This window comes from Psittacula echo, assembly GCF_963264785.1.
Source record: "Psittacula echo genome assembly, chromosome: 2".
NCBI classification, from domain to species: Eukaryota; Metazoa; Chordata; class Aves; order Psittaciformes; family Psittacidae; genus Psittacula; species Psittacula echo.
Genome location: NC_137737.1, coordinates 161,420,541 through 161,444,609, shown reverse-complemented (window position 1 = coordinate 161,444,609; position 24,069 = coordinate 161,420,541). Strand labels below are relative to the sequence as shown.

The window sequence follows — 24,069 nt, the reverse complement described above, 5'->3', positions numbered from 1 at the left end:
AGCCACCAGGAAAGCCTCAATGACACGGAGAGCAGCACAATCTCCAGCCTTGCCGCCACGAGCCACATGCCAGCCTGAGGCCCTTCAGTGGTCGTGCCATGGAGTCTCATGCCACATGCACCACAAGTGAGGCAGGCGCATGCCCCATGCTGGGCACATGCGGGTTAGCAGGACCCCCTGTGCCACATCCCCTCAGAAAGGCCCCAGGAGCACGGGCAGAGGCAGAGGAGGGTGAGGAGCAGCATGGCATGAGGGGGACATGAGTGGGGTGAGTACCTGCTGCAGGGATGCCAGAGTCATCCTGGGCTTTATTTTACCCTCCATTAGCTCCCCACCACCACCAACATCCCCCAAGGCAAAGCACCGGCAAAGCGTCTCGACTTGGAGGCAGAAACCAAGAGTTAGAGAGGTCACTTGAAAGCAGACCCCATGGTGCCGGCACCCTTGCAGCCATGTGCCTGCGCTGTGTATCTGGGTAGTGCCTCCTACTACCAGTCTCACCAGAGCTGGGCATCACAGTCCCACCAGAGCCCGCCCACCAGCACAGGGTGCAGCAGAGTTAGGGGCCACAGCAGCGTTAGTGGTGGGGCGACAGCTGCCTCATACCAGCAGCCCCAGTCTTGTGCAGGCAGCAAGGATGCAGCTGGCACGGTGCCGCCGTGCTCCTACCTCCTCCTCCTCCAGCCGCCGCAGCGTGTCAGTGATGAATTTGATGTACTGGCTGGTGAGCGTAGTCAGCTCGCTGTACTGTGTCCTCAGGTCCACGTACTGCAGCAGAGGATGGCAGTCAGCAGGAACAGAGTGCCCACAGCACACCATGGCACGCCACAGCGCACCATGACACTCTGCGGCACACCAGCAGTAGTGGGGCCAGATGCAGGCCAGCCCTGTACCCCCCACCTTTTGCAAAGGACTGTGGCTTCAGGATTAGGGTTGAGGTTGAGATCATTAGGATTATGGGTTAGGTTTAAGATCAGGGTTGGGCTGGGTTTGTGTTAAGATTTAGGTTATGTTTAGGGTTAGATTACTGTTAGGATTAGATTAGGATTAGGTTTAGTGTCAGAGTCACTATCATGGTCAGGTTGAGGGCTAGTATTCTCTCACCTCCTAGAAGATGCCATTAGGAATAGGGTCATTAGGTTTAGGGTTAGGGATCAAGTTTATGCTCGGGGTCCCCTCACCTCCTGGATGATGCTGTCGGACGCAGACTGCACTTTAGGTTTCTTGGCTGGTGATGCCATTGGCTCCACCTGCGCCTTGAAGCTCACGAGCTGCAGCTCATAGTCCTGCAGAGGATTCATTTCCTGTTACACTGTGTCCCAGCAGGACCCCATCTCCTCCCCAACAGCCCCAGCCCCATTGCGTGCCTTGATGGCATCAATGTACTGCTTGGCGTGGCGCTGGCACTCCTCCACCTTCTCCTTGTTGCGGTCACATTCCTCCAGCAGCTCCTGAGGGACAAACTGGGATGAGCTCTGGGAGTGCCGGCGGATCCAGCAGACCCGGCCCCACTGGCTGCACTGCACGTACCTGCTCCTGCAGCAGCTGCTGTCGCACGCTGGCAATGTCAGCAATGGGCACAGCCTGGATCTCCTCCTGCCGCCGTCGCGCCTCCTGCAGCCAGCGGCGCAGCGCAGCGCAGCTCTCGCGGTAGCTCCGCAGCTGCCGGCCCAGCTGCTCCAGGTCACGGTGCCGCAGGTCAGTCTGCGCCAGGACCCCGTGCCAGCGCTCCAGCAGCTGCTGCACCCGCTCCCGGAACCGCTCCAGGTCCACGTCACGCTCGCTGTGGCCCCGCACCATGCGCTCGTTCACCTCCTTGGCCTTGCCGAGGTCGGTCTCCAAGGTGCTGAAGAGGGGCTGGTGGCCCTCGGCCTCTGCCCGCAGCCGCTGCGGCACACAGAGCAGCGCCATCAGCATCGGGTCACTCCGCACCCCCAGCACGTGCTGCCAACGCCATTACCTTCAGCTCGGCCTGCGTGGCCTCCAGCTCCTGCAGATCCGCTGGCACTGTCTTAACGTCCTTCAGCTGGTCCTCATACTTCTTGAGCAGCTCCTCAGCCCCCTGCGTGCTGTGGATCACCAGTTTGATGGTCTTCAGCCTGCAGAGAGCGGAGACGGAGTCAGAGACCATGGGATGGGAGGGAGACACTGGAATGGTACCATCATCAAACCATGAGATGGATTGGGCTGGAAGAGACCTTAAAGCTCCTCCAGTTCCACCTTCCACTAGAGCAGCTTGCTCCAAAGCCCCGTCCAAGCTGGCCTTGAACACTGCCAGGGATGGGGCAGCAACAGCTTCTCCCTTCAATCTTTTTCAGTGTCCCAGCACCCTCATGGGGAAGCACTTCCCAAGATCCCATCAACTCTTCCCATTCCTCCTCCTCCCATCCCTGCCTGCCTTGTCCCAGGCCCCTCTCCAGGTTCCCTGCAGCACCTTTAGGCACTGGAGCTGCTCTCAGGTCTCCCCTTCCCGCAGCAGAGGGGCAGGATCCCCTCCCTGCGCTGCTGCTCCTGCTCTGGGCTGCACCCAGCACACGGGGGGGTTCTGGGCTCAAGCGCTCCCTGAAGCCGGCTCCTGGGGAGCTTCTCCTCCCCCAGCACCCCGGGTCCTGCTCCTCAGGCTCCAGCCCCTCTGCCCCAGCCTGTGCCTGCGCTGGGATTGCCCTGACCCAGCGCAGACTCCATCAGACCCAGCTCATCCCACCAGATGTCCACCCCCAGCAGGGCCGGGATATCCTGCTGGACACTCACTTCTCCAGGTAGATGCTGGACAGGCTGTAGACCTGCTCCATCTTCTGCAGTGTCACCTCCAGCTCCGAGCGCAGCACTGGAGCTGAGCCGGGCGGCTCTGCCTGAGCCAGTACCTCCTGCGCCTCCTCCCCAACCGAGTCCAGGCTCTTCCTGATGCCCTCCAGCTCCACATGGATTTGCTGCGGGAACAGAAGGGGCCCTCACTCCATGTGACACAGATCCTTGTGACAGAGGAGCAGAGCCTGGAGAAGTGTCTGAGCCTGCAGAGCCACCACAGTGCTGGGCACTGCTCTGGGTGCCCCACACACCGCCCTGGGAGCCCCATGCACTGCCCTGGGTGCCTCATGCACTGCCCTGGTGCTGGGCACTGCTCCTGGTGCTGGGCACTGCTCTGGGTGCCCTATGCACCACTCCAGGTGCCTCATGCACTCTCCAGGTGCCAGATACACGTCACCTGCTGCTCCGTGATGCGCCGGGCGCATTCCGCCTGCAGGTCCTTGTCAAGTGGCAGCCGCAGGTGATGGATGGTGCTGGACTCGCAGCGCTGCAGCTGCAGGCTCAGCTCCTTCAGCCGCGACAGGAAGCTCTGGCACAGGGACTCGTCCTGCTCTCCTGTGGGGACAGCCATGGGGATGGGTCAGGAACGTCCCACTCTATCCACACCCATGAGGATGAGTCAGCACTGTCCTGTTCTATTTGCGTCCATAGGGATGGGTCAGCACAGTCCCACTCCATCCCATCCATAGGGAAGAGTCAGCACCGTCCCACTCTGTTTTCATCCATAGGGACGGGTCAGCACCATCCTGCTCTGTTCCCACCCCCAGGGCCATCTCCTTTCACCCCTCTCCAAGCCCCACATCCAGATGGATGTGGTGGTGCCGCACGGCCGGATCCCACCTTTCTCATGGCCACGCCTCAGCCGGTCATGGTGCCGGGTGCAGGCCTCGTACTCGTGCTGCAGCTGCTGGCGCTCCTCAGGTGCAAAGCTGTGTGAATCCCGGCTCTCCCGCAGGAATTCCTGGTAGTGCAGCTCCAGGCTCTGCAGCACCTGGCGGCATTCCTCAGGCGGCAGCGTGCGGAACTGTGGGAGCACCACGCGTCAGCACTGGGACGCAGTGTGTGTGCATCGGGACACAGTGTGCGTGCATCGGGACACGCGTGCATTGGGACACACGTGCATCGGGACGCAGTGTGTGTGCATCGGGACACAGTGGGTGTGCGTTGGGGGACACGTGCATCGGAACACAGTGTGCGTGCGTTGGGACACACGTGCATTGGGACACAGTGTGGGTGCATTGGGACACAGTGTGGGTGCATTGGGACACAGTGTGGGTGCATTGGGACACAGTGTCTGTACAGGGACACGTGTGCACCCAGACAAGTGTGGGCACTGGGACTCCCATGTGTGAACCAGGATCCACACGCACACCAGGACTCTGCGTTGCACCAGGACCCTGTGTTGCACCAGGATCCACGCACACACCAGGACCCTGAGTTGCACCAGGACCCACACACTCACCAAGATCCTGTGTTGCACCAGGACCCTGCATGGCACCAAGACCCATACACACACCAGGACCCTGCATTGCATCAAGACCCATGCACACACCAGGACCCCATGTTGCATCAGGACCCACGCACACACCAGGACCCTGTGTTGCACCAGGACCCACGCACGCACCAGGACCCACACATACACCAGGAGCCCGTGTTGCACCAGGACCCACGCACACACCAGGAGCCTGCATTGCACCAGGACCCACGCACTCAACAGGACCCACGCACACACCAGGAGCCACGCACACACCAGGAGCCACGCACACACCAGGAGCCACGCACACACCAGAAGCCACGCACACACCAGGAGCCACACACACACCAGGACCCTGTGTTGCACCAGGACCCATGCGCACACCAGGACCCACGCACTCAACAGGACCCACGTACTCAACAGGACCCACGCACTCAACAGGACCCACGCACTCAACAGGACCCACACACTCAACAGGACCCACGCACACACCAGGACCCCGTGTTGCACCAGGACCCACGCACTCACCAGGACCCACGCACACACCAGGAGCCACGAACACACCAGGAGCCACGCACACACTGGGACTCTGTGTTGCACCAGGACCCACACACACACCAGGACCAGGGGCATGGCACAGAGCACTCACCGTGAGCTGGGACCAGGCCTGGATCTGCCGCATGTCACGGGTCAGGCACTGCCAGGCCCGGAGGCTCCGGAGGTCCTGGTGCAGCTGGTGCCAGAGCTCCAGCAGCTCCTGGTGCTCAGCTTCCAGCCTGCAGAAACGCATCGTCAGCAGCGGGGGTCACTGGGACCCTTGGGCTGGGGGGTTGCATAGGGCCAGTGGGTGCCATGGGGTCAGCGGGGATCATGGGGCTGCGCTCACCTCCGCACCGCGTCCAGCGCCTCGGGGTTGGGGGGTGGCAGGATGAAGCACACACTCGGCACCTCGGCCTCGCCACCGCCGCTCAGCACCTTCCACTTGTGGGGCTGTGCATTGCTGAGCAGGGTGCACGTGTCCTGCTTGCGCACCGTGATCTGCAGGGCCGGGAGGGGTGAGCATTGGGGGTGGGAACAGACCTGTGCACCCCCCTGTGCAGTGCGGATGGCTGGTCCCTGTGTACCCCTTGATGGGGTGGGGATGGGGGCACCCCTGGGGCTGCAGTGGGACTGATGCATTGGGGGGTCAGCCCTGGGACTCACACATTGGTCTCCCACCATGTCCCTCCATGTTCCCTCCATATCCCCCATGTCCCCATGTCCCCTCATGTCCTCATGTTCCCACCATGTCCCATAGCCCCCCATATCCCCATACGCCCTTATATTCCCATATCCCACCCATCCCGTCCCCCCGTATCACCCTGGTCCCTGCTCGGGCGCACCTGGAGCTGCCGGTAGTCGCAGACAGCCTGCAAGCGGGGCCGGCCCTGCACCGTGGCACCGGGGCTGCGCGGCTTCAGCTGCACGATGGTGCTGGCACGGCGGGAGAGCGCCGGGAGCTGCGCCCCCACCTCCTGCAGCTGCTCCCGCAGCTCCTGTGGGGCAGCAGGGTCAGGGGGTCAGACACAATGCGGGGTCACCTCACACACACTGCGGGGTCACCTCACACACACTGCGGGGTCACCCCTCCACTGCGGGGTCACCCCCCCATGAGGAACCCAGGAGGGCACTGCAGGGAGGGGGTGACACCTGCAGGGTGGGGATCTCCATGGTGCTGGGGTTGCATAGGGGTCCCCATAGGGGTGCGTGCTCAGGCTCGCATGCTGCAGCAAGGTGTATTGGGGTGCACTGGGCTGCATGGGGGTTCCCATAGGGGTGCACTGGGGGCTCTGCTCACATCGGTGTGCTGCAGCAGGGTGCCTTGGGGTGCATTGGGGTCCCCATAGGAATGCATTGGGGGGTGCATGCTCACATTGGCATGCTGCAGTAGGGGGCACTGGGGTGCCCCTAGGGGTACATTGGGTGTGCATTGGGGCACATGCTCACATTGGCATGCTGCAGCAGTGGGCACTGGGGTGCTCATAGAGGTACATTGGGTGTGCATACTCACACTAGTGTGCTGCACAGGCACATGGGGCGTGCATTGGGGCACATGCTCACATTGGCGTGCTGCAGCAGTGGGCACTGGGGTGCCCATAGGGGTACGTTGGGTGTGCATTGGGGGGTGCATGCTCACATTGGTGTGCTGCAGCAGGGGGCATTTGGGTGCCCATAGGGGTTCATTGGGTGTGCATTGGGGGGTGCATGCTCACATTGGCGTGCTGCAGCAGTGGGCACTGGGGTGCCCATAGGGGTACATTGGGTGTGCATTGGGGGGTGCATGCTCACATTGGTGTGCTGCAGCAGGGGGCATTTGGGTGCCCATAGGGGTTCATTGGGTGTGCATTGGGGGGTGCATGCTCACATTGGCGTGCTGCAGCAGTGGGCACTGGGGTGCCCATAGGGGTACGTTGGGTGTGCATTGGGGCACATGCTCACATTGGCGTGCTGCAGCAGGTCCTCCAGGCGTGCAGCACTGAGCCCGCGGTCGCTCCGCAGCTTCCGGCCCATCAGGTCCCGCAGGTCCTGCAACAGCCGCTCAGCCTCACGCACCTCTGCGAAGAACTGGGGGGGGAGTGGGATCACGGCGGGTCATCAGCTTGGTCAATGGGAGGTCACTGGGGCCAGTGAGGCCAATGGGGGAGCCACTGGGGGGTCACTGGGGTCTAGGGATCATACCTGGAAATAGGCCCCGTTCTCCTTAAGGTGGGTCTCTACGCAGCAGCACAACTGCAGCATCCAGCTCCACTGCGTGCGCAGCGCCGCCAGGAATGACTGTGGAGACGTGGACATGGATATGGGACATGGGTCACAGACACCGGACATGGACATGGAGCTGCCACCAGCACTGGCATCAGCAGCCCTGTGTCCTTGTCGCCATCCCCTCACCTCGATGGTGTCACGAGCCGGGTGCTGCTCCCGTAGCAGTTGCTCCCCACAGCTCTGCAGCTCCTGCACCCGCCGCTCCCGCAGCTCCAGCTCCCGCATCAGCCCCTGCAGGGGGACACAGTGAGGTAACCCCCTGGCACAGCACAGCCTGCACACGTGTGCACGTCTGAACATATGTGTGTGTGTGTCTGTGCACGTTCACGTGTCCATGCATGTCCGTATGTCTGTGAGTCCATACGTATCCGTGCATTCATGCACACCCATGTGCTCATGCACATCCACATGTCCATGCACATCTGTGTATCCCTGTCCCTGTTCACACCTTCCAGCCCCACCCGGGCTCATGCAGCCGCAGGCCTGTGCTGGGGGTTCTCTGGGGATGGGACAGGGATCCTGCAGGACAATGGCTGTGTGCAGGGACAGGGACGGTACAGTCACATGCAGGGAAAGGGACAGGAATGGTGCAGGATGGATGCTGCACCCGCACCCACAGTGATGCTGCACCCCACACCTGCAGTGATGCTGTACCCCACACACAGAGGGATGCTGCACCACACACATGCAGGGATGCTGCACCCCGCACACAGAGGGATGCTGCACCCTGCACACAGAGGGATGCTGCACCCACACATGCAAGGATGCTGCACCCCACACACAGAGGGATGCTGCACCCTGCACACAGGGCTGCTGCACCCACACATGCAAGGATGCTGCACCCACACACAGAGGGATGCTGCACCCTGCACACAGGGCTGCTGCACCCACACATGCAAGGATGCTGCACCCACACACGCAGGGATGCTGCACCTCATCTGCCATGCACATCCCGTACCGAGTAGGCCTCCTGCTTGGCAGGCAGTACGGGACCGCGGTCGCTCCAGTCAAACGTCACCTCCTCGTCCTCGCGCTGGCTCAGCCACAGCAGCTCTGCGGTGGCAGCACCCACAAAACCCAGCAGGGCCTCAAGGTGCCGCAGCCGCTGCGACGACGACTCCTGGGCAGGGACAGGGCCAGTGTTCAGCACCACAGGCTCCATCTGCCTCCCTGCACTCCCCATGGCCTCCATCTGCCCCCACATCTCCCCATGGCCTTCACCTGCCTCCCCATAGCTCCCTATGGCCTTCAGCATTTTCATGGCCGTTATCTGCTCCCCATGGCGGTCATCCTCCCCTCCGTCACTATTACCCCCCATCACCAGATACTCACCAGTAGCTCCCCGTATTCCTGCTCCAGTTTGCCCAGGCTCTCCCTGTAGGCGCTGCGGGAGCTGGTGGGTAGCTGGGCCTGGAGGTGGAAATGGGCTGTGAGAGCAAACAACAGCACCCACAGAGCACCCACAGCACCCATAGAGCTCCCACAGCACCCACATCACCCTGATCCCGTCCCAGCATCCCACGCCCACAGAGCACCTTGGGGACCCCATGCTCAGGTCGAGGCACCCCAATGGATCCCAGGATCAGGTTGGGGACCTCCAGGTGCAGGTTGGGGCACCCCAGGCTCAGGGTGAGGAGGTCAGGTGCCCAGCACTGACCTCGTCATCATGCGCCCGCTGCACCTTGGCGCCGAAGTCGTGGATGTCACGGTGGAGGCCGCGGTGGGCGCTCAGCAGCGACTCGAGCGAGGGCAGGTCCATGCCCCAGCCGGCGCCCGCCACCCGGCGCTGGTTGTCCTGCACCCAACCCCGCAGCTCCTGCACGTACCGCAGCGCCGCCTCGGACGGCGCCGCCACCACCGGAGCCACCGCCGCTGCCACTGGGACCCCCGACTTGAGGCGCAGGTTGTACTCAGTGCGGATGGACACCAGGCGCTCGTGCAGGCGGTACACCCTGCGGCATGGACATGGGACATGGGGATACGGTACAGCCTGCGGCATGGACATGGGACATGGGGATACGGTACAGCCTGCGGCATGGACATGGGACATGGGGATACGGTACAGCCTGCGGCATGGACATGGGACATGGGGATACGGTACAGCCTGCGGCATGGACATGGGACATGGGGATACGGTACACCCTGCGGCATGGACATGGGACATGGGGATACGGTACAGCCTGCGGCATGGACATGGGACATGGGGACATGGTACAGCCTGCGGCATGGACATGGGACATGGGGACATGGTACAGCCTGCACCATGGACATGGGACATGGGGACATGGTACAGCACATGGCATGGACGTGGGGATATGGTACAGCATGTGGCATGGACATGGGACATGAGATGGCATGTAGGGGGCATGGGGATATGGTACACTCTGCAGTGGCACAGGACAGAGACATGGAACATGGGGAGTGGGACACGAGGGTGTGAGGATATGGGCATATGGGACATGGGGATACAAGGACATGCAGACATGGGGGGACATGGGGAGCTTTGTGGGGCTTCAGGGATACAGCGGACATGGGGAAACACAGGAATATGGGGAAACATGGAAAGAAAGAGGAACATGTGGGCATGGGTACATGGGGGCACACAAGCATCAGGGCACACGGCGTAAGGGGTGCACATGGCATGAGACACACCAGCGTGGGCACGCTGCATGGGGCGCTGCATGGGTCACAGCACACATCACCCCTCCATGCCACCCCGCAGCGGCGCCAGTACCTGCGGTACATCTGCTCGCCCTGCGGATGTCGCCCATCCTTGAGGCTCTGCACGTCAGTGAAGAGCAGCCGGATCATCCCATCAGCCTTGTCCAGGTCCCGCTCCACCTCTGCAGCCTTCTGCAGCCCCTTCCCCGCCTCCAGCAGCCGCAGCTCCTGTGTGGAACACGGGACGGGAATGGGAAAGGGAACAGGCACAGGCATGGGAATGGGCTCGGGAATGGGCACTGGCACCATCATGGGCATAGGAATGAGCACAGGCATGGACACAGGAAAGGACACAGGAACAGGAAAGGGAAAGGGCACAGGAAAGGGCATGGGAATGGACACACGAATGCACATGGGAATGCTCCCGGTGCCACTGCGGCACCGCCACTCACCGCCTGCAGCAGATTATCCGCCTGGTTGAGCTGCTCCTCGCAGAGCCCCGACTCCATCTGCAGCTTGGTGACAACGCGCTGCAGCCGCTCCAGCCTGCGGGACATGGGGGGACAGCGTCAGCGTAGGGACATGAACCCGCCTGCACTGCACGGACAGGGACGCCATCCTGCCTCACTGATCCTGTCAGTGCCAGCCCCATCCTGCCCCACACCCAGCAGGGCTCTGCCAGCCCAGCTCTGGTCCCAGCCCTGATCCCACCTGCAGACCCAGATGCAGCCCTGCCAGGGTGAGAAGCCCCATCCTGCTCTCCACCCAATCCCATCCCCATTTATATCCCGCTTTCCATCCCTGTCACACTTCCTGTCTCCATCCTGCTCTCCATCCACTTCCCTTTCCCATCCCCATCCCACTCCCCTTCCTGCTTCCCATCCCCATCCCATTCTGCATCCTGCACCCCATCCCATAACCTTTCTCGTGCCCCAAGCCTATCCCACTCCCCATCCTGCTCCACATCCCACTCCCTATCCCAATCCTGCCCCTCATTCGACTCCCATTCCTGCTCCATATCCCACTCCCCATCCCGCTCCCCATCACTGGCCCTGCCCCATCCCGCTCCCCATCCCATCCCTCATCCCTGTGGCCGCAAGCTTCGGCCCCGCCCTGCCCTGGCTGCCTGCCGGGTCCCGCTGCCTGCACTGATCCCAGCCTGCGCTGCCCGATCCCTGCTCGCTCCTGCCTGCGCTGCCAGACCCAGCCCCGGCCCCGCTCCCATCCCGCCCCACTGAGTCCCTGGAGCTCGTGGCACCGGCACAGCCCAGTTCTTGGCATGGGCACCACTGCCCCAAGCCCTGAGCCAGACGTGCCGAGTGGAGCCGAGCAGAGCCAAGCTGAGCCAGTCTGTGCTGGGCTGTGCCGAGCCCTGCGGCCACGTCGCTTCCCGGCAGCAGTGACTCACCGGGCAGCTCAGGGGAGGCCGGGACACCCCAAACCCAGCCCAGCCCCGTGGTTTGGCTACGTTCCACAATGCCACCGCCCCGGCACTCTCCAGCACCACCCCAGTGCATTCCCATATTCCCCACCACTGCCCTGGCTCATTCCATCACTGCCACTGCCCCGGCACTCTCCAGCACCACCCCAGTGCATTCCCATATTCCCCACCACTGCCCTGGCTCATTCCATCACTGCCACTGCCCTGGCACGCTCCAGCACCACCTCAGTGCATGCCAGCATCCTGCCTCAGTCCTAGCACATTCCATCATTGCCATTGCCCCAGCGTGCTCCAGCACCGCCATCGCCCTGGTGCATCCCAATATCCCACCAGCACCCCGGTGCATCCCAGCATCCTGCTGCTGACCTTATTCACTCCATCACCACCCCCAGCGCATCCCGTTATCCCATTATCCCATGCCCCGCACTCACCTCTCGAACTCCGCCCGCAGCAGCTTCTCACGCTCCAGCACGGCCACATGCAGCGCCCCCCACTCCTTCTCCACATCCAGCGGGTGGTACCCGGGGGGCACCTTCAGCTGCCCGGCCTGCACCGCGCCCTGCACCGGGCCCACCGCGCGTCACCACGCATCACCGTGTGTGTCGCTGTGCCCCACAGGGGACATGGAACCCCCACCCCATGGGGCAGCCCCTCCCAGCCCCCACAGGGACTCAAACCCACGGGACCCCCAGCTCCATGGCTCCCACCCCCGGACCATCACTCGTTGGGACCCCCCCACCCCAGGGACCCCCAATACCCTCACAGGACCCCTATGGACCCTCAGTCCCTCTGGACTCCGAGCCCCCCAGGACCCCCCAGGACCCCTTTGTGCTCTGTCCCCTCCTGACCTCCATGGCCTGGAATATGGCTTTGGAGCGGTTCTTGTCGGCCTCCTTGGCCGGCAGCTCTGACTCCTTGAACTTGAGGAACTGGCGCCAGAGGAGCTGCCGAGGGGGAGGACAGATGAGGGGGAACCCGGGCACCAGCACCAACAGCACTGACACCCCCTGGCACTGACACCCCCTTGCCCCAGCATTGACAACCCCAGCCCCAACACCCCCCAGCACTGGCAACCCCCAGCCCCTCCCCGGCACCCCCAGGCACGGGCACCCCCCGGCCATGGAGCCACGTGCGGGGCCGGTGGGAAGGAAGCGCCGGGCGGGAGCCGGGTGGTGCTGGTGACTCACACTGCAAATGGAAGCTCTGAGTCAGAGCGGCCGCGGCACTGGTGCTGCCAAAGCTCTGGCATGGCACGAACACAGCTCTGCCATGGCCACAGCTCTGCCACAGCCAACCACACCCCAGCACCGCACCGGCACCGAGCCACTGTGCCGCGATGCAGGAGCCCAGTGGGTCAACACTGAACACATGGAGCCCACTGGGCTCAACACACGGCTCATGGAGTCAACACATGGCCCAGTGGGACCAGTACATTGAGCCCAAAGAGTCAACACACGACACCAGTGTGGATGCTGCTGGTGCTGACTTGGGGTTGCCGGCACCGAGAGGACTCATCATGGCATGAGACAACCCATGGCTGGGCCCCAACCAGCTGTGACATCACCAGCACCTCCCCGGGCACTGAGACCCTTTCATGGGGACATGGGGGGATTTGGGGACATGGAGGGACATGGGGGGGACATGGAGAGGACACAGAGGGGACACACGGGGTCACGACCTCACCTCAATCTCCTCGTAGCTGGCTGGCACACGCCGCTCCTCGAAGCTGACGGTGTGCTGCCGCATCCACTGCAGCAGCAGCGTCACCACCTCGTAGTACTCCTGCCAGCGCAGCTGCAACTCCTGCATGGGCACGGGCATGCATGGCCATGGGGATACAGGGATATGGGGGCATGGATATGAGCACGGATATGGGGACACGGGCATGGATACGGGGACATGGGCATGGATATTGGGACAGGGGAACAGGGGAAGGATATGGGCCTCGGGATATGGGCATAGGACATGGGACATGGATATGAGCATGGATACGGGGATATGCAGCACGGGTGAGCAACAGGGGAACATGAACATATGGGATATGGGGATATGGGGGACATAGAGATATGGGACATGGGTATGTGGGGGATACGGGGGACATGGCAATATGAGGACACAGGGCCTGGTACCACCACCACCAGAGGACGGATCCCCCCCATTGTCCCCAACTGACGTTGGCCTTGATGCCGTCCTGCGCCTCCGGCACGCGCGGCATGGCATCGTACAGCGACGACACGTAGGTGATGATGGACTTCTCATCCGGCTGCGGCACATCCACGTCTGCGGGGACACAGTGCAGTCAGGGGGTACGGGGGGTACCGGGGGGGTGTGAGGAGGGTGGGGACGGGTTCTGGGGTGTCCCCCAGCACCTTCGGGGTCCAGCAGCCGCGTCACCCCCAGGTCGCGCTCGGCCACGGTGAAAGCCTGTTCCAGGTTCTCCAGGTTGCTCTGGCGGTAAACGCGGCTCATGTCGATCAGCATCGGCCTGCGGGAGCCACGGTCAGCACCAGCACCAGGACACTGGCACAGGGACCGGCACTGGGACACCGGCACCAGCACCACTGCGGGGATACCGGCACCGGGAGCCAGCACTGGCCCAGTGGCACCAGGCACATGGACCCAGAGCAGGCAGAGCCCCATGGAGTGAGCAGCAGCCCCCCAGCCCCACTTTGGGGCAGGAACAGTCCTGCTATGGGGCAGGCATTAGCAGCACCCTGCACCACTGCTGTGTGGGGTTGAGCTCCCACAGAGCCCAAAGCAAGGATGGGGATGGAGATGGGAAAGGGAAGGAGATGAGAAGGGGATGGAGATGGTGACATAAGGATGGGGATGGAAGGGGGATGGAATGGGGATGGGATGAGGATGGGGATGAGAAGGGGATGAGAAGGGGATGGAGGTGGGAACAAAAGGATGAGGAAGGAATGGAGATGGGCTGGGGATGGAAAGGGAAGGGGATGGGGATAGAGATGGGATGGGGATAGGGACACGGGGATGGGGACATAGGGATAGGGACAAGGGGATATAGAGGGGGATGCAGATGTGGACGCTGCGTCCATGCCACAGCCGGCGCTGGCAGCACGTACTTGTGCCGATGGATGATGGCATTGAAGAGGCGGCCATCGCGCCAGCTCGCAGTGAAGTTCTCGCACCGCAGCCCCTGGTAGCCCTCGACCATCCGCTGTGACCAGAGAAGCAGCTTCTCCTTGGCTGTCATGTCCTCGGACTGCCCCGTAACCTGGATGTCTGAGATCTGCCAGCAGCGCCAGTGGTTACTGTGCCGCACTGGCCCCATGGCACCGGCCCCATAGCAACCATCCCATAGGAACATCCCATCCCTGCGGCACCATCCCTTCCCACATGGCACCCACCCTACAGCACCCACGCCATAGCACCAGCCCCAGCACCACCTGGAAGTGCAGGATGATGGTCCAGATGAGCCCCAGTGTGAGCTTGGGGTTGCCATCGGCGATGTCATCGTTGCGGATGTTCACCAGCTTCACCTGTGGAGCACACGGGGTTGTGGTGACGCCGTGGTGGCACTGGGGGGTCCCAGCAGCACCAAACCCCCCAGACCTCCCCTCACCTGGCGATGCTTCAGGTAGTTAAGGGCAATCTGCACGTTCTGCAGCTTGTGGAAGCGCATCCGGCCCTTCTCGCGGGGCTGTGGGGACACGGCACTGAGACCGGTGGCACTGGCACAGCCCCGGCATGGCCCCGGCACTGGCTGAGCCAGGAAATCCCTGGCCCAGCCCCGGGACTGCTGCAGGAAGCATGGCTCAACCGGACAATGGGCTCAGGCACCAGATCCCGCACCCGCGCTTCCTCAGCACCGCGGCAGCACCACAGCAGCACCGCGCACCCTGCCCTCGCCCGTTGGGATGGAGCCCCTGCACCCCCTGCAACACAGGCACCAGACACACTGAGAACCCCCAACCCCCCAAGTGCACCGGGGGTCTGCTCTGACCCATGATGTGGGGCATCAGGGAAACCCCACCGGCTGCAGTGCCAGTGGTGAACCAGGACCCCGGTGCCGGCACCTCCAAGTGACACCAGCACCGGACACCCACTGGGGACGGTGTTATGGAAACGTCACGGCCGGTGGCCATGCGGTGCTGCACCAGGACACGCAGTGCTGCACCGCAACACACAGTGCCATGCAGTGCTGCACAGGGATTCGCAGTGCCGCACAGGGACATGCGGTGCCATGCAGTGCTGCACAGGGATTCGCAGTGCCGCACAGGGACATGCGGTACCATGTGGTGCTGCACCGGGACTGGCGGTGCCGTATGGTGCCATGCGGTGCCGTGCAGTGCCACCACTCACCAACCGCAAGCTCCGGACGACGTCGCGCTCCCGCGGCTGCCCGGCGGTGCCGGGAGCAGGAGAAGGCAAAGCCCGAGGGGGCCAGTGAGCGCCGGGGCACCAAAGCAAAGAGACGTCCCCGCGTTAGAGCCGCGGCGCCGGCATTGGCCAAGCACGGGTGGGGGCAGATGCAGGGGGCACGAGATGGGTGGGGGGTGCCGATGGGTGGGTGGGGGTTCCAATGGTTGGGGGGTGCTGATGGGGTCGGTGGGCGCTGACATGGCGGCAGTGGCGGCGGGTTCGGTGTGGGACTCACCAGCTTGTCCCCAGAGAGCACCTCGAGCAGTGAGATGAGGTTGTGCCCGTCCCGCAGGTCCTCGTACAGGTCGTTGACGTGGCGCTGAGCCTGTGGGGACCCACCGCAACAGCGTCACCGCGGCACAGCCCGGCATGGCCCCGGTGCCCGCGGTTCACACACACACCCCCACCTGCAGCAGGTGCCCCCCCAGCCCCACACAGCCCCCGTTGGACCCCCCAGCCCCCTGCCCATCCCGGCGCCGGTGGCTGTGCCGCATGCAGGACACGGTTGTGCCGTGCGGGGCTGGTGCAGGAGCGGGGTGTGAGTGAGGGGCAGCGCGGTGAAGCCGCGGCACACACAGACCTACCTCTGCTCGCCAGTGCTGCGCGGGGAGAGGCAGAAAGAGAGAGTCAGGGCAGGACCCGCACCAGCACCGGCACCGCGGGCTTTGGGCACTGTGTGAGGATGTGCCGGCAGCAGGGCCGGGATCCGCGGCACCAGAGACTCCCCCCACCCAGCACCAAGGCACCCTGAACCCCCCCCAGCTCCGCTTCCCCCCGGCACAGCCGCCCGGGACCTTGCCCTGGGACCTGGCACCAGGGGCTCTGGTACCTTGATGAGGTGCTTGTTGACCCATTTGGTGAAGGTTTTCTTCTGGACACGGTCTCGCTCATCTGCAAGAGAGCAAAGAGAGGGTGAGAGGCAGCACCGTGGCACAACCGGCAACACCACGGCACAACACCCTGGTACAGCACCACAGCACAACACTGTGGCACCCTAGCACAACACCACGGCACGACACCCCAGCACAACACTGTGGCACCACAACACAACGCCCTGGCACGGCAGCACAACTGGTGGCACCGCAGCGGCCTGACAGGAAGCGATGAACCAACGGTGCCAGGCCCATGCCGTGACTCATGGGGAAGGAAGCGGTTGCTGTAGGCCAGGCCCCGGCACAGCCTCTTGTGCCCGGGGGGGGGTCCCGGCACCCGTGGCCCTGAGTCAGCGGCTGCACCCACGGGGGCCATCCCGCCAAAACGTGCCGGGATTCGCCCTGCGGCACCCGGCGGCGCCGGAACGTGGCACCCGACGGGCCCAGGATGGGACAGGCTGGGACGGGCACAGGCAACAGGCAGGGACTGGGATAGGCACAGGCAGGGTACGGGATGGGTACGGGATGGGCATGGGCAGGGCGAGGGCAGGGTGAGGGCAGGGATGGGTACGGGCAGGGCCGGGCAGCGCCGGCGGCAGCTCAGGCAGGGCGGGGATGGGGCCGGCGCCAGCGTGGGGAAATGCAGCCCCGGGCAAGTCTGCCCCATAACCTGCCCCACAGACACCGCCCCAGGGCGGGGTCTGCCCCATAGGCTGCCCTAGAGACACCACGCCATAACCTGCCCCACCGGCACTGCCCCAGCGCAGGGTCTGCCCCTAACCTGCCCCAGAGACACTGCCCCAGAGCAGGGTTTGCCCCGTAGGCTGCCCTAGAGACACCACACCATAACCTGCCCCACAGGCACTGCTCCAGCACGGGGTCCGCCCCATAACCTGCCCCACAGTCACTGCCTCAGCACGGGGTCTGTTCCATAGGCTGCCCTAGAGACACCACGCCAAAGCCTGCCCACAGACAACACCTCGGCGTGGGGTCTGCCCCAAAACCTGCCCCACAGACACCGCCCCAGCACAGAGTCTGCCCTATAGGCTGCCCTAGAGGCACCAACCCATAACCTGCCTTGCAGACACCACCCTGCCCCATAAGCCCATAGGCTGCCATAGAGACACCGCCTAGGAGGGGGTCTGCTCCACAGATTTCCTGGGGGACACCACTCCATAACCTCCCCTAGAGACACTGTCCTGCCCCACAATGGGGTCTGCCCCAGAGCCACCGCCCTACCCCGTAACAGCGGTCTGAGCCATAGATTGCCCAGGAACACCACCCCATAGCCTGCCCTGGGACACCGCCCCACAGTGGGGGTCTGCCTTGGTTCATGGAGGTCCCCCCCACATACTGCAGTCTCCAGCTGTTGGAGCCACAGCGCCCCACACCACGGCCACCTCCAGCCCCACACCAACTCCACGGCGCCCCACACTAACCCCATTGCACCCCACGCCACGGCCACCGCCCCACGCCGCAGCGTGGCCATCACCGCGCCCCACACTGCCCCTACTGTGCCCCACATCATGGCCACCACCGCCCCACGCCACTGCCACCGCCCCACCCCGCACCGCGCCGCGGGTCCCGGCACCTTTCTTGCCCTCGGAGGCCCTGAGCACGGCCAGGTACAGGTTGTCCTCGGAACCCGAGCGCTGCCCCACGCCCGGCCCCACATCCTGGCCCCGCCGCGCCATGGCGGCGGCTCCAGCGGCGCTGAGACCCGACACAACTCGCGGAGCGGACGCAGCCACAGCGCGGCTCCGACGGGGCGGCCCCAGGGAGGAGCCGGGGTCGCCCTTCCCGCCCCCCCTCAGGAACCGCCCCTTAACCCTTCCCTGGCCGGGCCCGGGGCCGCGGGGAGGGGGCGGCACCTCCCTGCCCCACAGCGGGCGGGGGGGCCGGGACCCCCAGCTCCACGCCCCAGAGCCATAGGACTCAACGGGCCGCACACCTGCAGGGCTCAGGACCCCCCCAGCCCCACCCGCCCCACACCTGGGGGGCCCAGAGCCCTGTCGAGGAGCTGGGGTTCCCGCAGGACCCTAAAGCTGGTGGCATCACAGCGGGGTCTCCCATGGCACCCACATCATCCACATCACCCATGGCACCCATTACAAGAGCACCCAGTGCCACATCTGGCACCGGCGGCACCAGCGCAGCCTGAACCTTGCCTGGAGTCCAAAGGACACCGGGGCTGTTGCTGCGATTCATGGTGAAGGCAGGTCTCGGCACCAGCACCACCGGCACCACCAGCACCCTCTCAGCACCCACCGGCACCCAGCGGCACAGGTTGCCGTGCAGGCATCACCGGCAGCACGGGCACGGCGGGCAGCGCGGACAGCGCCGTTGCCGCTGGGCAGCACCGGGCCGCGGCACGCAGACCGTGCCGGCTCCACACACGTGTCCTCCACATCTGGAACCAAGAACATCTGGAGCCGCGGCGGAAACCGGGCTGAGGCCGGAGCCGCCCCTCGCCGGGACACAGGCACCGGCAGCACCGGCAGCGCCAGCGCTGGCTCCACACACGCTCATGTCCCGCCGGTTCCAGCAGGATCCGCGGCAGCCACCGGCATCACCGCGGGCACCACCGCACCCAGCACGGAGCCAGCACCGTGGGCAGGAGGCTGTGAAGAGCTGCCAAAGCGCAGGCAGCGCTCCGGCTACAGGCGAGGCCCCAGGCACTGTGCACAGAGCACCACGCGTGTGCACGCACATGGACACACAAACACGCATGTGCACGTGCGTGTTGGGTACATGCGTGTGCTGAAACACACCAAGGCCAATACATATCCGGGGCGCACACATGGGGCGCACACACGGGTGCACACGTGCACAGGTACAGACAGACATGAACCAGCCAAACACCTGGCTACAGCCCAGTTCAGGCCAGCTCAGCTCAATCCCAGTTCAGCCCAGTTCAGCCCAGCTCAATCCCAGTTCAGCTCAGTTCAGCCCAGCTCAGCTCAGCTCAGCTCAAACCCAGTTCAGCCCAGTTCAGGCCAGCTCAACCCCAGTTCAGCTCAGTGCAGTTCAGCCCAGCTCAGGCCAGCTCAATCCCAGTTCAGCTCAGTTCAGTTCAACTCAGCTCAGCCCAGCTCAGCTCACTTCAGTCCACCTTAGCCCAGTTCATCCCAACTCAAGCTCGGCTCAGCCCAGTTCAGCCCAGTTTAGTCCAGCTCAGCCTAAATCAAGCTCAGCTCAGCCCAGCTCGGCCCAGCCCAGCCCAGCTCAGGCCCGGCCCAGCTCCCGAGGGCGGGCCCTCCGCGGGGGGGGGCGTGTCTCTGCGTCAGGCCGCGCTCCCCCCCCGCCCCTGGGATCCCCCCAGCCCCCCCGGAGCGGGTCCCGCCCAGTCCCGCGGGGTCCCGAATCCCCGAACGGCCCGAACCCCCCCGGCCCGGTCCCCCCCAGACCCCCGGTACCCCCCGGTACCCCCCCCCCGGTCCCTTCCCCTTTCCGTCCCGTCCCGTCCCGCCCCGCCGCTCGCACCGGTGCAGCAGAGCCGCGCGCTCAGGTACCGCCGCCGCTCGGACTCGGAGCCGCCACTGAGCCACCCCCCGACGGCACCGGGACTCCCGGCGGCGCTGCCCTCCATGGTGCTGGTGTTGTCGCCGCCGCCGACCGACGGACGGGCCCGGGCGGACGGGACGGGACGGACCGAGACGGGGCGGGAGGGGCCGAGCGGGACCCGCCCCCGCCGCTGCCACCGCCCCGGGAACGGGACCGAGCGGCCGGACCGGCGGCACCGGGGATGCCTGAACCCCCGCACCGGGCACCAGGGCCACAGTGCTGCCCCCCCGCACCCCCAAACCCTCTGCACCCATGTGCCTGCACCCCGCACCCCTGGTGCTGTGCACCAACACCCTAATGCTGTGCACCATTACCACTAGTGCTGTGCATCATCACCACTAGTGCTGTGCACCAATACCCCTAATGCTGTGCACCAATACCCCTAATGCTGTGCACCATGTCCCCTGCACCCAGACACCCCTAATGCTGTGCAAACCCCACCCCGCACCCCTAAACCCTCTGCACGCAGTGCCCCTGCACCCCTGCCCCTCAGCACCCCATCTGCCCCTGCACCAGGGACCCATGTGCTGGGCCCCCCACACCCAGCACCCCTAATCCTGTGCGCCCCCTCCCCTGCACCCCTAAACCCTCTGCACTCGTGAGGCCTGGACTCAAGGACACCGCCCCTTCACCCTCCTGCACCCCCAATCCTCTGCACCCCTCCCGTGCCCCCAGCACCCTCCTGCCCCCATGCCCGCAGCACCCAAGGCCTTGTTCCCCCTGCACCCTGATACCCCATGACCTCCCCTGACCCCCTCATCCTCCTGCCCCGCCCTGCCAGGGCCCAGTGACCCACCCCTGGGGAACCCCCGGGAAGCCCCAAGCCCCATCGCAGCAGCCGGGGGCACCCCCAGCTCCCCCCGCGGCACCCCCCCCCCGGAGCTGCCGGGTCCCCCCGGGAACAGCCACCCCCGGCACCCCCAGGCCGGAGCCGCTCGGGAGCATCCCGGGGGTGCCGCCATGGGGTGTCCCCCCCTCAGCACCCAGCACCCACCTCCAGCCCTGCAGCAGCACCCGCAGCACAGCTCCAGGACCATCATCGTGGCGTCGGAGCCGAGGCCGGCGCTGACTCAGAGCGCCCACAGCCGCTGCCAGGCAGCATCCCGGCCCCTTCCCGGCCCCTCCCGGCCCCTTCCCGGCCCCATCCCGGCCCAGGGCCGAGCCCACGCCTGGGCGCTCCGCCGGGATCCCCCTGGATCCGCACCGCGGCAGCGCCAGGGCCAGGGGGTCAGAGAGGGGGGCCCGGAACAGCGGCGCCGGCCTGGGATGGGCACGGGAACGGAAAGAGGCATGGGAATGTGGATGGCACAGAGACGGGCATGGGCACAGGCATGGTCATAGGCATAGGCATGGCACAGGCATGGTCATGGCACAGGCATGGGTACAGTGCAGAAATGGCATGTCATGGGCATGGGTATGACACAGGCATGGTCATGGCATGAGCATGGGCAGAGGTATGGCACAGGCATGGTTAGGGTACAGGCATGGCATGGCACTGGAATGGGCATGGATATGGGTATAGGCATGGCACAGGCATGGTCATGGTCACGCCATGGCACAGTGCCCTGGCAGCAGCAACCTGGGTGCAGGGGGCACTTGGCACAGATCCTTGCCGGGCATGGAGGGTCCTGTGCCAAAACCCAACCCCGGTGCAGCCCAACCAGGACACACTGGGACACACCAGGGTGTGTGGGGCTGGGCCCAATGTGGCACTGCTCGGTGCTGCCCCACAGCTCTGCCCCAGCTGCACCACAGAGATAAGGAGCTGGGGGGGGTGCAGGGAGCACCAGGACCAAGCGATAGCAGGAGACCGGGAGACACCGCACAGAGCGGGACATGCATCCACGGGGACACAGGTGCCTCTGTGCTCCACATAGTCATGCCATGGTCATGCCAGGCTTGCCATGGTCACACCACACTTGCTATGGTCATATATGACATCATGCTATGGTCACCCCATGGCTTGCAGTGGTCATGCCATGGTCCCACGAAGCTTGCCATGGTTGTGCCATATTTGCCATGGTTGTGCCATCTTTGCCATGATCACACCATGGTCATGCCATGTTTGTCATGGGTCATGCCATGGTCATGCTATGCACACAATGGTCATGTCAGGGTCCCACCACGCTCATGCCACGTTGGCCACAGCTGCCCCCTCACCGGGATCCCCATGAGGCTCTGCGGGGCGCTGTGGGGCAGCACCGGGGGGCCTGCAGCTGCCCCACAGCGGGGGGGGGCGCCGTGCCGGTGGCCCCTCGCGCGGCCCCAGCGGCTCCTGGTGGTGACTCAACCGGAGCCGCAGCGCGGAAATACTGAGTGGGGCGGATGGAGGGGGGGGACCCGGGGGGACAAATCCCTGCGGCCACCTCCGCCTGCCGCAGCCCCGGCAACGGGCACCAGGCCCAGAGCCACAGCCGCGACCGGCGCCGCGGCCCTGCACCGGGCACTGAGCAACTGCCGCAACCGGCGCCGCGATCCCGCACCCCCGATGGGGCACGGAATAGCCGGGAATAACCCCCGGAACCCTCCCCCACTGCACCATGCGCTCACAGCACCGGGACCCCCCAGCCCAGGAGGGACCCACGAGTGTGGTTGGTGCTACCAGAGACCCTGGAACACCCCAGCTCAGGGCAGGGGTCCGGGCACAGCACAACACAGCCCCCACAGCCCAACACAGGGCAACATGGCAAAACATGACACAACACAGCCCAACACAGCCCAGTATGGCCCAACACAGCCCAACATGGCACAACATGGCCCAACGCAGCCCAACAGAGCCCAACATGGCCCAACACGGCTGAACACAGGTGACGGCCCCCAGCAGCTGCAACCTTGGGGGTGCCCTTGGGCCAGGCCTGGGACAGTGCCAGGGACAGCAGTGATGCCAGAACCATGTGTCTGTGGGCAGGGACAGGGCAGGGATGCGCAGGTCTGATGGCAGGGTGGTGGCAGCAGGAACAGGCAGTGGAGAGAGGCAACGGGTGCAGGCAGCACATCACAGGCAGCGGGTGCGGGCAGTGGGTACAGGCAGGGTGCTGGCAGGCTTGTGGCTGCACATCACAGGCAGCACATCACACGCAGCCATCACAGGTAGGTTGGTGGCAGTGGGTGCAGGCAGGGTGTTGGCAGGGTACAGGCAGTGGTTGCAGGCAGTGGGGCGCAGGCAGTGGGGCGCAGGCAGGGTACAGTCAAGTCTGGTGGCAGAGTGGTGGCCAGCTGGTACAGGCAGCACATCACAGGCAGTGGGCACAGGCAGGCCACAGGCAGCACATCACAGGCAGGGTGTTGGCCGGAAGCCGCAGGCAACGCCCTGGAAAGTCCCTGAGGGGAGAGTCAGGCACGAATGGGGCCATGGCAGGGAGGGAGGGAAGGAGGGAGGGAGGACAGATTACAGATGATGGAGGAATGGATGCAGGGATGAATGCAGGGATGGAGGAATGGATGGATGGACGGATGATGGATGAGAGATGGAGGCACGGGGGATGGAGGGATGATGGATGGATGGATGGATGGATGGATGGATGGATGGATGGATGGATGCAGGGATGGATGGATGCAGGGATGGATGCAGGGATGAAGGGATGCAGGAACGGAGGAATGACGGAGAGATAACGATGGATGAAGGGATGAAGAAATGATGATGGAGGAATGATTGAGGGATGATGGAGGGATGATGGATGAGGGATGAGGTGGATGGATCAATGCCCATGGCTGCAGCTGCAGTGTCTCTGCTGTGCAGAGTCCCATTGGACCCTGCTGCAGCTCTGCCCACTTCTGCACCTGGGACCCCCGGGTATCTCCCGAGCCCCAGCAAGGCCCCAACCCGGCAGCCCCTGCCCGCCCTCCCATGGGACGTGTCTGTGTCCCCCCCCCCATCCCTCCTGTCACCAGATCCCTGTTCCCAGAAGTATTTGTCACCTCCACAGCCTGGGACAGCAGCTGCTGGGGGGCACCGGGGCCGGGGAGGTGAGAGGGCATCGAGGGGCACATGGGGGGACCATGGGGAAGTCTGTCATGGGGGCTGCGGAGGGTGTTGCCGGTTTGGGGGGGTAGGGGGTACGGAG

The 24,069-nt window shown here is 64.6% G+C and overlaps 1 protein-coding gene across 1 annotated transcript in view; it reads right to left on the bottom strand.

The window, feature by feature from the left end:
- Window positions 1-24,069, bottom strand: part of PLEC (plectin) — a 47,220-nt gene that overhangs the window by 12,025 nt on the left and 11,126 nt on the right. The window contains exons 3-31 of the mRNA XM_080610550.1: window positions 16,399-16,460; window positions 15,805-15,894; window positions 14,770-14,847; window positions 14,594-14,686; window positions 14,270-14,436; window positions 13,556-13,671; window positions 13,360-13,466; window positions 12,870-12,989; window positions 12,035-12,130; window positions 11,618-11,745; window positions 10,198-10,291; window positions 9,819-9,973; window positions 8,742-9,036; window positions 8,417-8,494; window positions 8,043-8,204; window positions 7,211-7,315; window positions 7,001-7,096; window positions 6,761-6,886; window positions 5,665-5,817; window positions 5,169-5,320; window positions 4,932-5,058; window positions 3,649-3,832; window positions 3,206-3,363; window positions 2,752-2,930; window positions 1,961-2,099; window positions 1,531-1,887; window positions 1,368-1,451; window positions 1,182-1,286; window positions 670-768 (exon numbers count right to left, since the gene is read on the bottom strand). Coding sequence (XP_080466676.1) covers window positions 670-768; window positions 1,182-1,286; window positions 1,368-1,451; window positions 1,531-1,887; window positions 1,961-2,099; window positions 2,752-2,930; window positions 3,206-3,363; window positions 3,649-3,832; window positions 4,932-5,058; window positions 5,169-5,320; window positions 5,665-5,817; window positions 6,761-6,886; window positions 7,001-7,096; window positions 7,211-7,315; window positions 8,043-8,204; window positions 8,417-8,494; window positions 8,742-9,036; window positions 9,819-9,973; window positions 10,198-10,291; window positions 11,618-11,745; window positions 12,035-12,130; window positions 12,870-12,989; window positions 13,360-13,466; window positions 13,556-13,671; window positions 14,270-14,436; window positions 14,594-14,686; window positions 14,770-14,847; window positions 15,805-15,894; window positions 16,399-16,460 — 3,905 coding nt within the window. The remainder of the gene's footprint in view (window positions 1-669; window positions 769-1,181; window positions 1,287-1,367; window positions 1,452-1,530; window positions 1,888-1,960; window positions 2,100-2,751; window positions 2,931-3,205; window positions 3,364-3,648; window positions 3,833-4,931; window positions 5,059-5,168; window positions 5,321-5,664; window positions 5,818-6,760; window positions 6,887-7,000; window positions 7,097-7,210; window positions 7,316-8,042; window positions 8,205-8,416; window positions 8,495-8,741; window positions 9,037-9,818; window positions 9,974-10,197; window positions 10,292-11,617; window positions 11,746-12,034; window positions 12,131-12,869; window positions 12,990-13,359; window positions 13,467-13,555; window positions 13,672-14,269; window positions 14,437-14,593; window positions 14,687-14,769; window positions 14,848-15,804; window positions 15,895-16,398; window positions 16,461-24,069) is intronic.